General features: G+C 40.3%; 1 protein-coding gene across 1 annotated transcript in view; it reads right to left on the bottom strand.

Moving 5' to 3' along the window:
* Positions 1-15684, bottom strand: part of DAW1 (dynein assembly factor with WD repeats 1) — a 58002-nt gene that overhangs the window by 7389 nt on the left and 34929 nt on the right. The window contains exons 10-11 of the mRNA XM_075863924.1: positions 8752-8866; positions 2871-2947 (exon numbers count right to left, since the gene is read on the bottom strand). Coding sequence (XP_075720039.1) covers positions 2871-2947; positions 8752-8866 — 192 coding nt within the window. The remainder of the gene's footprint in view (positions 1-2870; positions 2948-8751; positions 8867-15684) is intronic.

Below are 15684 nucleotides of genomic sequence, written 5' to 3'. Positions count from 1 at the left end.
CCTATCCGCGAGGAGGGGATCATACAATGCATTCGGAAAGTCTTCAGACCCTTTCAATTATAATACATTTTGTTATGTCGAGGCCTTGTTCTAAAATAAAAAAATATTTAAAATGTTTCACCATCATTCTGCACTCAATATCCCATAATGACGAAGTGAAAATAGAATGTCAGTAATCTTTTCTAATTTATTGAAAAGTAAAAACTAAAATATTGCATTGTCCGAAGTATTCAGACCCTTCACTTAGTACGTAGTTGAAGCACATTTAGCAGTGATAACAGTCTCTCAAGCTGAGTCAGGTTGGATGGGGACCGTCGGTGGACAGACAGTTTCCAAAGATGTTCAATTGAGTTCAAGTCAGGGCTCTGGCTGGGCCACTCAAGGACATTCACAGAGTTGGCCCTACGCCACTCCGGTGTTGTCTTGGCTGTGTGCTTTTTGGAAGGTGAACCTTTGACCCAGGGCACTCTGGATCAGGTTTTTATTAAGAATATGTCTGTACTTTGCTTCAGTCATCTTTCCCTCAACCCTGACCAGTCTTTCTGTCCCAGCTGCTGAAAAACACCCGCACAGCATGATGCTGCCACCACCATGCTTCACTGTAGGGATGGTATTGGGCAGGTGTTAAGCAGTGCCTGGTTTCCTCCAAACATGACGCTTAGAATTAAGGCCAAAAACTTCAATCTTGGTTTCATCAGACCACAGAATCTTGTTTCTCACAGTCTGAGAGTCCTTTAGGTGCTTTTTTGCAAACTCCAGACGGGCTTTCATGTGTCTTTTACTGAGGAGAGGCTTCTTTCTGGCCACTCTGCCATAAAGCCCAGATTGGTGGAGTGCTGCAGTGATGATTGACCTTCTGGTAGTTTCTCCCAGCTGCACACTGGATCTTTGGAGCTCAGCCAGAGTGACCATTGAGTTCTCGGTCACCTCTCTTACCAAGGCCCTTCTTCCCCGATTACTTCGTTTGGTGGGACGGCCAGCTCTAGGACGAGTAATTGTTGTTCCAAACTTCTTCCATTTAATAATTATGGAGGCCACTGTGCTCTTGGGAACTTTCAGTGTAGCAGGCATTTTTTGTACCCTTCTCCAGATCTGTGCATCCACACAATCCTGTCTCTGAGCTCTATGGGCAGTTCTTTCCTCCTCATGACTTGGTTTTTGCTCTGATATACATAGTCAGCTTTGAGACCTTATAGAGACAGGGGTGTGTCTTTCCAAATTATGCCCAATCATATGAATTTACAACAGGTGGACTCCAATCAAGGTGTAGATACATTTCAAAGATGATCTAGAGAAATGGGAGGCCCTCAAAGCTAAATTTCAAGTGTCATAGCAAAGGGTCTGAATACTTACCGTATTTTTCGGACTATAAGACGCACCTGACTATAAGACGCACCCAGCTTTTAGACAACAGAAAATAGGAAAAAATTTAATATTTTACTTCTTTTACAAAGAAAAAACTATTGGTTAAAAAAAAAATAATTGTTCAGTTTCACCACATTCTGAAAGCCATAACTTATATTTTTCCATTATTTGAGCGGTGTGAGGGCTTAGTTTTTGCAGGACGAGCTGTAGCTTTTATTAGCACCATTTATTGGGTATATACGATTTTTTTATCACTTTTTGTTTAATTCTTTTTAGCGCTATGGTGACCAAAAGACAACGATTCTGGGGTTTTAAATTTAATTTTTTTTTACACTGGTCACGGTGTGAGTCAATTAATGCCATATTTTAATAGTTTTGGACTTTTACGGATGCAGCGATACCAATATTTTTATGAATTTTTTATTTTTACATTTTTTTTATACTCCTGAAAATGTATCTAACTTTTTTTTTTACACATTTTATTAGTTCCCCTAGGGGACTTGAACCAGCGATCATTAGATCGCTGGTACAATACACTGCAATACATGGATGAGTTACGGAAACAGCGTAACTCGCTGAGCTACGCTATTTCCGTAACTCCCATAGTAGTAAATGGCAGTTATAGAAGCAGCGTAGCATGCTACGCTGTTTCCGTAACTACTATTCAGTTCTACTGAAGTTACGGAAATAGCGTAGCTCAGCGAGTAACGCTGTTTCCGTAACTCGACCATGTAAGCAGGAAGTGGCCGGAAGACAGCGGAGCCGGGAAAGATTGAACGGGGCTTAGGGGGCCCTGTTCTAGAGATAGATGTGGGTCCCAGAGGTGGGACCCGCATCTATCTTACATTTAGGATATATCCTGTGGATATGTCCGAAATGTCCTTCATGGGAAAACCACTATATATGCCGCAGTCGCTATTGACAAAGGCATTTAACTAGTTAAACGGCCAGGAACAGCGCCATCACTGTTCCTAGCCGTCAGTGCAGCGTGTCAGAAGCTGACACCTGCAGTGTATGGAGCGGGCTCAGCGCGTGAGCCCCCTCCATACATCATCACCTCCCTGCTCCATGATGTGCCGGCACATCACGGGTCAGGGAGGGGTTAAGTAAAGAGCGGTCAGAGACTGCCGGGTCCCCTGACTGCCGACTATAAGACACAGGGACATTTTAGCAAGATTTATTCTTGCTAAAAATGCGTCTTATAGTCCGAAAAATACGGTATGTCCATGTGAAATTTGAGTTTTTAATTTTTAATAAATTTACTAAAATTTCTACAATTCTGTATTCACTTTGTCATTATGGGGTATTGAGTGCAGAATGATGGGGAAAAATAGAATTTTTTTTATTACTTTAGTACAAGGCCTCAAAATAACAAAATGTGGAAAAATGAAAGGGTCTTAAAACTGTCCGAATGCACTGTAGATCAATCCTAACCTCGGCAAGAACTAAATTTCGATTTTATCAACAGAGATTAACTTTAAGTGATTACAAAAAAGTAAAATTACCTTAGAAATCTCTCCATCGTGTCCCTCTAATTTGGCTAAGTACTTCCTGCTAGCTGCATTGTAAACTCTCCCTGTCCCTGTTGAAAACAGAAATATCAGATATAAATTGAACACTTCCAGACCAAAGTATAAAGTGAGAAGTCTAATAAACCCAGATGTCACTTTTTTTTCAATGGCTGATGATTGTATCAAATAATCCTAGCCTTTAGCCAAAGATCAGCGGAACAAATTCTAATCCCTGGAAAAGCTTTCCTGGTCCCGCTATCAGCAAAGTGCTGGAAATTGTCTGTAATAACCATAAACATTTGAGAAGCACTTGACTCAGACAGAGAGAGATAAATGCAGAGTAATATACATGAATCACGCTATTTACATTGTATATGATTATAGGGGCTATAGATGCATGTATATATATATATATATATATATATATATATATATATATATATATATATATATATATATAGCGCACGGAAGCAGCACTCAAAGCAAAAAATGTGACGTTTATTCACCCAGCAAATGAAACGTTGAGAATGCTCCCATTGAGGTGAAACGTTGCATTTGCTGGGTGAATAAACTTCACATTTTTTGCTTTGAGTGCTGCTTCCGTGCTCTATTCTTCTATACATCATATGGGGAAAGGTCAATCCTCATTATTTGAAGCATAGCACCAGCCAGTTTTGGTTTCTTGCCACGGTGCTGCTTCTACCTTGCTTTGCATTTTATATATATATATATATATACATACACACATACATACATACATACATACATATATACATACCTAGTCCTTCTCAATGAATTAGAATATCATCAAAAAGTTAATTTATTTCAGTAGTTACATTCAAAAAGTGAAACTCATATATTATATAGATTCATTACACACAGAGGGATCGATTACCAGCATTTTTTATTTTAATGTTGATGATTATGGCGAATAGTTAGGGTTTGTTCACACTAAGTCATTACGTCCGTAATTGACGGACGTATTTCGACCGCAAGTACCGGACCGAACACAGTGAAGGGAGACGGGCTCCTAGCATCATAGTTATGTACGACGCTAGGAGTCCCTGCCTCGCTGCCGGACCACTATCTTGTACTGAAAACATTATTACAGTTGACAGTTGTCCGGCAGCGAGGCAGGGACTCCTAGCGTCGTACATAACAATGATGCTAGGAGCCCGGCTCCCTTCACTGTGTTCGGTCCGGTACTTGCGGTCGAAATACGTCCATTAATTACGGACGTAATGACCTCGTGTGAACATACCCTTAATGTAAACCCCAAATTTTGTCTCTCAGAAAATTTTAATATTGGGTAAAAGATTGTAGACTCATCGTGTCACACTCTAATCAGCTAATCAAAACAAAACTGGGCTAAGGAGAAAAAGGACTGGTCTGTTGCTCAGTGGCCCAAAGTCCTGTTTTTAGATGAAAGTAAATTTTGCATTTCATTTGGAAATCCAGGTCCCAGAGTCTGGAGCAAGAGTGGAGAGGCATCAATCCAAGTGTCTTGCGGTTCAGTGTGAAGTTTCCACAGTCAGTGATGGTTTGGGGAGCCATGTCATCTGCTGGTGTTGGTCCACTGTGTTATATCAAGTCCAGAGTCAGTGCAGCTTCTACCAGGAAATTTTAGAGCACTTCATGCTTCCCTCTGCTGACAAGCTTTATGGAGATGCGGATTTCATTTGTCAGCAGGACTTGGCACCTGCCCACACTGACAAAAGTACTAATACCTGGTGTAATAACTACAGTATCACTGTGCTTGATTGGCCAGCAAACTCGCCTGACCTAAACCCCATAGAGAATTTATGGGGTATTGTCAAGAGGAAGATGAGAGACACCAGACCCAACAATGCAGACGAGCTGAAGGAGCTATCAAAGCAACCTGGGCTTCCATAACCCCTCAGCAGTGCCACAGGCTGATCGCCTCCATGCCACGCCGCATTGATAACACCTCAGCAGTGCCACAGGCTGATCGCCTCCATGCCACGCCGCATTGATAACACCTCAGCAGTGCCACAGGCTGATCGCCTCCATGCCACATTGATGCAGTAATTCATGCAAAAGGAGCCCGACCAAGTATTGAGGGCATATACTGGACATACTTTTCAGTAGGACAACATTTCGGTATTAAAAATCTTTCTTGAAATTGGGCTTATATAATATTCTAATTTTCTGAGATACTAAGTTTTAGGTTTTCAGTAACTGTTCCCATAATCATCAACATTAAAAGAAAAAAATGCTGGAAATAGATCATTCTGTGTATAATGAATCTATATAACATGAGTTTCACTTCTTGAATTGAATTACTGAAATAAATTGACTTTTGATGATATTCTAATTCATGCAGAAGGACTGGTGTATGTATATATATATATATATATATATATATATATATGCCCTTTCTATACTGTTAATACATATCTTTTAATATTTCCAATATGTAAAGTAAGGAATGTACAATGTGAGTATTAGCATTGCTGTAATGAATTTGTAATGTAGAGCCTTGCAGCACGTCAGCCTTATAGTTCAGCCTCTTCCTACGTCCAGGAATCAGCTATTTTGTGGATTGCTCCAGTTTGTGACCTTGTTTTTAGTGATATATGTTGGACAAAGTGCATTCTGGCTCAGAGAGATAACAGTGCTGCTCCAGCTGTAGATATCGGGAATATTTCAAGCTGTCACTGAGCTGTAGCACTTCATTAAATTGTATAGAGATCATAATGAATTTGTTTGCAGAGTATTGCATCCATTGCCCAGAATTCCATGTATTCTGATGCTTTCACAAAGTTTACAGTCAGGTATCTACAAGTCAATAGTAATATTGTAAACTAGGCCATTATTTTTCTGCTATACGAAATGTAAATGTACCGGTTTTAAAGATGTTGTCCTCCTAGCCCATCCCCCTTTCCTTGTTACAGGGGGTTTAGCTGCTGGTTATAGCTGGGGAAGGCTGCTGGCATGACCCCATGAAGTAGTTAAAGTGAATAGGCAACCATGGTTGAGCTGAGATCTCCAGAGCGAGAGCTGCTTGCAGTGGCCATAAAAGTGTTTATGGACAAGGGTGTCCTGAGTGGACAACCCCTTTAAGCTCATTATAAATTTTCACATGGCTAATCAGTGGGGTTGTCCCACGAAGGGCATTTATCACCTATCCACTGTACTCGGATGTTTCAGTCAGAGCCATAGATATTGAATGGAGCTGCAGGTCGCATGCGTGACCACCACTTCATTCAAACTCCTCAATTACAGGGGCTCGAGACCCCATGTCTAGTGATAAGTGGGGTCCTAGCAGTGGGGTCCCCAGCGATCAGACATTTATCACCTATTCTGTGGATAGATTATAAATGTCCTTCCTTGGGCACTCAAGCAAAAGAACCATTTCCACTGTATGTGCTGGTTGCAATAGGTAGTAGTTGACAATTCCAAAGTGCCCTAATCTATTAAAAATACTGGTGATATTGATGAGGCACCAGTAACCCTTCCACCTCCAAGATTTCTCCTGTGTAAAAGTCAGTTTGATGATACACAAATATTAAGCATACTTTTTCAATGTGGGACAATTGTAGATACAGAGTTTTTCTGTATATAGGAATGTACTGCTTATACTTTTTTCCTCTTACAAAATGAAGTCAGTGAAATCTGTTTTTATTTATTTTTTATTGCAAATTTTTTTTATTCTATTTTCTGTACATGATCATGGGGGCAGCCGTCTTGCCTGCGCTACGGTTAACAAAATCTAGAGATATGCTTTACAGCAGCCACATGGACCACAGGAAACAATAGTCTGGAGCTGATCCATTGACTTCTATAGCAGAGTTTTCTGGGCATGCTCTGTGACCTGTGCAGAGTTCATAGTGCAGGAAGGGATAGGAGGGGAGCCGTGTCCATCATCTATAGTCAATGGTGGATTCTGTGTTATCTATATAGAGCTGTTATCTTTAATTGTATTTCTGCCAGTTATGATAATGAGATGACTGCTGAGACGTGATCTCTACAGAACAGGAAGTGTCTGTCTATTATGAGGCTCAGTGGCCAGAGGGAAAACTGCTGAATTTTAGGATTATTTTTTTAATATAAACAATGATGTAGAAAATTAAAATTAAAAAAATCACCAAAAATTATTTTAAATTGTTTTACTTGATTTAAACAATAGGTCATTTTCTGATGGCACAGTCCCTTTAACCCCTTCCCACAAAATCACGTACAGTTACGTCATGGGCACTAGTGTGTTAGCGCATTCCCACGTAACTGCACGTGATGGTGATGGAGCTAGCTCAGGAGCTGAGCCAGCACCATCACCGATGGGTGCCAGCTGTATGTTAAAGCTGGCACCCTGATGTAACGGCCAGGACCGGAGCTAGCCTCCGATCCGGCCGATTAACCCCTCAGATGCTGTGTTCAATAGAGATCGCAGCATGTGAGGGGTTTTTAGCCACCGGCACCCCAGCAACGTGATTGCTGGGTTGCCGGTGGATGCAATAGCATAATACTGGCCTCCCGGTCTACCAGCAATGGAAGCCTCCTATGCCCCGCTCAGAGGCGGGGCCTAAAAGGCTTCCGGTACCATGGGCAAGATGGCGCCAGCTCAGCTTCCGGCTCAGAAGCTGAGCCAGCATCATCAGCCGTGGGTGTCCGCTTTGCAAATGCGACATGGCCTCCGCAAACCATTCCTGCTAAATTTAAACTCCAAAAGCCAAATGGTGCTCTTTCCCTTCTAAGCCCTGCTGTGTATCCAAACAGCCGTTTATGACCACATGTTTTAAAAATGTTGCGGTGCTTTTTCTACTTTAGTCCTTGTGGAAATTAGAAAAAATTAGCTAAACCTACATTGTATTTGAAAGAATGTAGATTTTCATTGCAAAAAACTTGTGATGTCAAAATGCTCACTATACCCCTAGATAATTTCCTTAAAGGGTCTAGTTTCCCAAATTGGGTCACTTATGGGGGATTTCCACTGTTTTGGCACCGTAAGGGCACTTCAAACCACCTGACATGGTGCCTAAAATATTTTCTAATAAAAAGGAGGCCCCAAAATCCACTAGGTGCTCCTTTGCTTCTGAGGCCGGTGTTTCAGTCCATTACCGCACTAGGACAACATGTGGGAAATTTCTAAAAACTGCAGAACCTGGGCAATAAATATTGAGTTGCATTTCTCTTGTAAAACGTTGTGTTACAAAAAAAAAATGGATTAAAAATGAATTTCTGCAATAAATTTTTTTTCATTTCACCTCTACTTTGCTTTAATTCCTGTGAAGCTTCTAAAGCGTTAAGAAACTTTCTAAATGCTGTTTTGAAAACTTTGAGGGGTGAAGTTTTTAAAAAGGGGTTGACTTATTGGGGGTTTCTAATATATAAGGAGGCCCTAAAGCTGCTTCACAGCTGAACTGGCCCCTGTAAAAATCGCCTTTTTTATTGAAAATTTGAGAAATTGCTGCTAAAGTTCTAAGCCTTGTAATGTCCTAGAAAAATGAAAGGATGTTCAAAAAACGATGCCAATCTAAAGTAGACATATGGGGGGATGTGAATTAGCAACAATTGTGTGTGTTATAACTGCCTGTCTTACAAGCAGATACATTTAAATTTAGAAAAATGCACATTTTTGCAATTTTTCGCTACATTTTGGTGTTGTTCACAATTAAATACTGAATGTATCGAGCAAATTTTGCCAGTAACATATAGTCCAATGTGTCACGAGAAAACAATCTGAGAATCGCTTGGATAGGTAAAAGCATTCTGAAGTTATTACCACATAAAGTGAAACATGTCAGATTTGAAAAATGAGGTTCTGTCCCGAAGGTCAAAAGTGGCCAAAGTGGGAAGGGGTTAAGGCCACTATTTAAGGCATAAAACCCTCCCTAATATTTTCAATAGAATTTACCATCAGCTGAGGCTGTGACAACCAGTTGTCCAGTGGAGTCAAATGCAACATCCAGAACCTCATCTTCATGACCAGTCAGAGTTGCCACACATTTTCCACTTAGTGCATCCCACAGCTATAAAGGAGACAGAACCTTATTAGTTGCAAGAATATAAAGCTATTAAACACAGTGTAACAGCATGTCACTTGCTAAACACCCATGCAGGGGAGTTCTAATCATAGTCCAAATAAAATTGTCTACCTCATATATAACTATTTGAACATATGACTTGTGTTAAAAGGGTCGCGGTATAGTTATATTAGCCATTTTGTATTTGTATATATGGGCCAAACCCTCCACTGAACCATTGTATTTATTCCAATTATTCATTTGTAATGCAACTTGCTGTAACACCTTGCTGTAGCTGAGTATAACAGGCTACATTATTTTACACGCAGGTGATTAAAAGTGAGATTTTAACCCGATAGAACGGCGTCCTCCAGTGTACCTGCAAACAACAGGGTCGATGATACGGTTTGTTGGCTGATGCTTCCTATTTAGGTATCAGCCACCCTATCAGGAGAAAGGTACTATCCCTTGTGACCTAGCCTAATAATGTGTCCATCTGTCACAGGTATGCGCTGGGTGACGTGGCTATTTTGGCCACGCGATCCAGATGCATACAAACAGACAAACACCAACTGACTGTGGCTTGGAAGCCGTGTCATCCAAACCCACCGTCGTTGATTGGAGGCCGTGTCTGTCAATTCTCTCCATGGAGAGTCACGCTTGCCTTGTGAATTGAATGGCCATAGCGGTCTCTTGATTGGACAGAAGTGTTGGTTCCATGTTGGTTCTCAGTTCGGTGGCCATGTCTGTCAATCTGGCTTGGAATGTATTTGTATATAGCCATGAAAGTTTCAATAATTACTATTCATATTGTTAGAGCGTCCATATGTTTCCGTGGTGACGCTATTATCCAGCATTTTACAGATTTTAAGCAGTATTGTTGAATTATTCATATTTTAAAGTGTTCAACCACTTTTATTAAATAATATGTCAGACTATGGCAATTCAACAATTACAGTACTTATGCGAATGGTGTTTTTCGCTGTGATGTTCATGTTTCACATCTTATCCCATCCAATAAATTATATATTATCCAACATTATGTGTTTATTTAATTATGACTTGAGTTGAATTATAGCTCGATTTGCTGTAACTGCAACGTCATATTTAGAACGTCAGGATTAATGTTTATGAAATCAAGATATTGATGTTAATCCCTTCCCAACATCCGTCAATGTGATCGCGGGGTGCTGATGGTTGTCATGGCAGCCTGGGGGCCTAATGAAGGCCCCCAGGTCTGCCATCTTTGTATTCTTATTAAACAGGGCTTAATAGAAGCATGTCAGAATCACGATATACTTCAATACATTAGAAAGAAAATGTTAAAGGATCACTTGTGAAATACATTATTTCTTAGCAAGACAACATATCAGTAAAGCAGAACTGAACTCAAAGGAGTATACGGCTGTACTCATGCAACTTTTTAAAATAATACTACATAATAGTACAAAGTTCTTAAAAGAGTGAAAAGAAAACAAGAATAGGAGAAAAGGGGTTAAGACCACTGAAGGAGGGAAAACCAGTCAAGTGGGTTATATCCATAAGAGTCTTCTTAAGTGTAATTCTAGTTCTCACGGCCTCTTAGACTGGTGGGAGTTTTATAGATTAAAGGGGTTTTCCCATAATCATTATTTATCACCTATCCACAGGATAGGTGATAAATATCTCTTCAGAGCGGGTCTGACCGCTGGGACCCCCACTGATCAAGAGAATGGGCTTACATTGCAGTTCCTGGGAACCTCGTCAGCCCCATTTATTTCTATGGGGCTGCAGAGCACCAGTCTAACTGTTTCTATACAAACCTCCATAATGGCATAGGCAGGAATGTTTCCGTAATGGCTCAGTGGGTATGTCACCCAGGATTAGGGAAGTACAGGATATTAAACCTGTGAACAGCATGCCTTCTAAGCATACCCTTTTAAATAGGGTGAATTTTGGAAATCACGAGAATGGGGTCCAATGTCCCCAATTCTCTAAGCTCCATTATACACTATGGGCGACATTTTATGGAAGAGATGGAAACTGCAGAGTTAGTTAACTTTATTTTTGTATCTCCCATAGACTTGTATAGAGCATGCCACAAATACGTGGCCTCGACGCTATAATCCCCTCCCACTTAGATCCCCACAACATTTATACCCGAGAACAATGAGGAGGCTTCTGTGACGCACTGCTTCCCCTTCATTGTTTACACAGGCATAGAAGTTTTGAGCTGCAGTATTAGACACAGCTGCTCATAGTGCTCACAGATCCTAAGAATAGGCCATTAATGTTTAGGCCCGGAGAACTCCTTCAAAATACTAGGTTTGAGCCCATAATTACAATATCTAACCCATACTTACAATATCAGTTTTCACCATACCTATCCTTGGCTTATACAAAAAACTAAGTAACTTTTAGCAAAATAAAAACAAAAACCCATTTAGTACGGCAAACACACTGGACGTCTCGCTGAAATATACCGTATGTTGCAGCACATATTAATATACACTTATATTACCTGAAATATACTTCCTTCATGGCAGGCTTATCGTTACAATTAATAAATTGCCATCATCACCAGGACTGAAGTCAATACAGTTATTATTAGTATTGACTGAAACCTCAACAAGAATTTCAATCTTCAGGCCAGTTCTCTTAGAGCCGTGAACAGACTTACATAAGTGAACTTTAAATCAATAAGATTTTTATTACAATTTTTCAAACAAAGATAGAAAGTAAAATACAGCAATGGGCCTGCGCCCAAAGGTAACCCAACATGGGAAAACCTAAAGAGTGACATCAATAAAATAAATGTAAAACAAATCCAATACATACTGTGTCTCCGCATATATACAGTCAATCCAGTATAGCCGGCTCTGGGGACCCCTGAAGTTGTATACCAGAAAATTCAGAGATCACTTGAAAAACTTATCTCCATAGTAAACATATAGTTGGGCATATGTAATGTGGAGCCTTTATTTCCACATCCTCTCCAACATGTACTGGAACTGCCCACAACAAAATATGAATATCTGGAAGGTGGTAAGTACCACCTTAAATGTATTTTCTTTACTAGCTCAATATGGTTTATGCATCTAGAATACTTAAAAATCTAGTTAGCAGCTTTAATGCATTAGGCTATGTTCACACAGCGTTTTTTGACGAGTTTTTTGATGCGGAAACTGCGCCGCAAAACTTGTCAAAAATGGCCCGAAAATGCCTCCCTTTGCTTTCAATGGGAGGCGGAGGCATCTAAAACCGCCTCGCGGGAGAAAGAAGGGACATGTCCTATCTTCAGGAGTTTACGTCTCTGACCTCCCATTGACTTCAATGGGAGGCAGAGAAAGCGTATTTCGCTGCGTTTTATGCCCGCGGCTGTCAATGGCCGCGGGCGAAAAACGCCGCAAGAAACGCCGCGAAAATCAGCGTGCAGGGAGAGGAGAATCTGCCTCAAACTTCCAAACGGAATTTTGAGGCAGAAATTCCGCCTGCAAAAAACTCTGTGTGCACATAGCCTTACTCTGAGGAAGATGAGCTACCCAACTCTCCCTCCCATTTTAACATATAGGAGTCTTTTGCAGAACGCCCTCTATGCAGTAACAAGTCATAACTGAAGGTGAGGCCCTTCTGGAAACCCTGCCATTCAAACAAGTATTTATGAAATGTAGATAATGTAATTGGTTGGGTAGGAACTTTAAAGTTTCATGACATTGCATAAAATCAGGTCCCAAGATCTATCAAGGTGTCTGCTTGAAACTGTGATTGAATGTCAATGACTATTATTACCCAGATAACAAATTCTTTAAAGGGGTTGTATGAGACTAGAAAAACATGGAGGCTTTCTTCCAGAAACAGCGCCAGTCTTGTCCATGGGCTGATCAAGGGGATATGGGAGATAAAGTAGTGATCAAGGAGATATGAGAGATAAAGTAGTGATCAAGGGGATATGAGAGATAAAGTAGTGATCAAGGGGATATGAGAGATACAGTAGTGATCAAGGGGATATGGGAGATAAAGTAGTGATCAAGGGGATATGGGAGATAAAGTAGTGATCAAGGGGATATGGGAGATAAAGTAGTGATCAAGGGATATGAGAGATAAAGTAGTGATCAAGGGATATGAGAGATAAAGTAGTGATCAAGGGGATATGGGAGATAAAGTAGTGATCAAGGGGATATGGGAGATAAAGTAGTGATCAAGGGGATATGGGAGATAAAGTAGTGATCAAGGGATATGAGAGATAAAGTAGTGATCAAGGGATATGGGAGATAAAGTAGTGATCAAGGGATATGAGAGATAAAGTAGTGATCAAGGGATATGAGAGATACAGTAGTGATCAAGGGGATATGAGAGATAAAGTAGTGATCAAGGGGATATGAGAGATAAAGTAGTGATCAAGGGGATATGAGAGATAAAGTAGTGATCAAGGGGATATGAGAGATACAGTAGTGATCAAGGGGATATGGGAGATAAAGTAGTGATCAAGGGGATATGGGAGATAAAGTAGTGATCAAGGGGATATGGGAGATAAAGTAGTGATCAAGGGATATGAGAGATAAAGTAGTGATCAAGGGATATGGGAGATAAAGTAGTGATCAAGGGATATGAGAGATAAAGTAGTGATCAAGGGATATGAGAGATACAGTAGTGACAAAGGGGATATGAGAGATAAAGTAGTGATCAAGGGGATATGAGAGATAAAGTAGTGATCAAGGGGATATGAGAGATAAAGTAGTGATCAAGGGGATATGAGAGATAAAGTAGTGATCAAGGGGATATGAGAGATAAAGTAGTGATCAAGGGAATATGAGAGATACAGTAGTGATCAAGGGGATATGGGAGATAAAGTAGTGATCAAGGGGATATGGGAGATAAAGTAGTGATCAAGGGGATATGGGAGATAAAGTAGTGATCAAGGGGATATGAGAGATAAAGTAGTGATCAAGGGGATATGAGAGATAAAGTAGTGATCAAGGGGATATGAGAGATAAAGTAGTGATCAAGGGGATATGAGAGATACAGTAGTGATCAAGGGGATATGAGAGATACAGTAGTGATCAAGGGGATATGAGAGATAAAGTAGTGATCAAGGGGATATGGGAGATAAAGTAGTGATCAAGGGGATATGGGAGATAAAGTAGTGATCAAGGGGATATGAGAGATAAAGTAGTGATCAAGGGGATATGAGAGATACAGTAGTGATCAAGGGGATATGAGAGATACAGTAGTGATCAAGGGGATATGAGAGATACAGTAGTGATCAAGGGGATATGAGAGATAAAGTAGTGATCAAGGGGATATGAGAGATACAGTAGTGATCAAGGGGATATGGGAGATAAAGTAGTGATCAAGGGGATATGGGAGATAAAGTAGTGATCAAGGGATATGAGAGATAAAGTAGTGATCAAGGGATATGAGAGATAAAGTAGTGATCAAGGGATATGAGAGATAAAGTAGTGATCAAGGGATATGAGAGATAAAGTAGTGATCAAGGGGATACGACTTGCGTAAATTAATTAAAAACTACAAAAATTGAAGAAATGTTGTCAAAATTAACAATTTTCCCTATTTTGAACTGCAATATGTCACATATGTACACACATACTGTACAATTTTTTTTCTTAAATATATATTTCCATCTCTTTACTCTATTTTGGCAGCACTTTTGAAAAAAACACCAAAAAAAGATAAACCTGGTTGTACAACGTCTCTTTAGCACCATCAATCCCTAAATGAGGGACAAACGTGCCAAGTGACGCGGTACACCATAACAGGCCCCTGCCCGGCAAGGTAGGAACCGCTATGTGCACAAAACAACCAATAGGTTAGAGTACATATAAAGGGGCAGTGTCCAAAACCATCTATAGGAACAGTAAAGGATCACTAATCCCCAAAATAATGTCAGTATTTCCAGAAGAATTGTCGGGTGTACTACGTCCAGTAAGAACCCGAACAAAACGAACAAAGCCCATGGTGTATTGATAAGGAACAGCTTATTAGAGATTTTCCCCAAAAAATAATATCATGCCCGTATCACGGTACAGAATTAGGAATGTAACAGCCGTATGTGGCAGGACATAGTCATAAGAAAAAGGAAATACATCCCCAATTTATTCTTGTTATCGTTGCTAAAACGCTCGACCTACTAATTCATGTGCGGCTAGTGGAATTATCCACTAATAAATGCAATGCCCACATTTTTTATTTCAAGAACACTTGTGGGGTCCATGTTCTGAATAGACAGATGTGGGCTCCTGCACAATAAACTGTATTCATTTGTGAGTGATCAAGTCCTGGATTCAATTGTGCAAGAATTGTATAAAAAAAATCATAAGGGGTAAAATTAGTTTTATAGTCGGAAATAAATACACTTTACTACCTCCCCCTCCCCATGAGAATCCCTCCCTCCCTTGGGAAACCCAGAAACAAAACAAAAAATATGAATAAATTAAATTGACTCCCTAAAAAGAATCTCCCCACCCCACCCCAACCTTTTTTGTTTTCCCTAAATGATACATAAAATTAATAATGAGAAACGGTGTGGTAAATCTCAAAAACAGGGGTAGTTGCACAGGCCTGGATTTGAAGGGCACATAGGGCAGTAAAACCGGGAATCCCTCCTCCTTCCATGTTTACTGCACACCCCGTATCTCTTTTGGGGGTATCTTTGGTTCTTAGTGGCAGGGATGGGGTGAAGGAAGTGGCACTCAGTGAGCCTTTTGACCTGCTCTGACTAAGGATTCTCCAGGTGCGGGGGAGACAAACAGGAGGTGCTCTATAATTTTCTCCTGATATTGGAGGAAACTGAGCGTTCCCTGGGTCTTATAGAGCACATAACTATT

Source organism: Rhinoderma darwinii, chromosome 4, assembly GCF_050947455.1.
Source record: "Rhinoderma darwinii isolate aRhiDar2 chromosome 4, aRhiDar2.hap1, whole genome shotgun sequence".
Lineage (NCBI taxonomy): Eukaryota > Metazoa > Chordata > Amphibia > Anura > Rhinodermatidae > Rhinoderma > Rhinoderma darwinii.
This window is presented reverse-complemented; position numbering and strand designations above follow the sequence as displayed.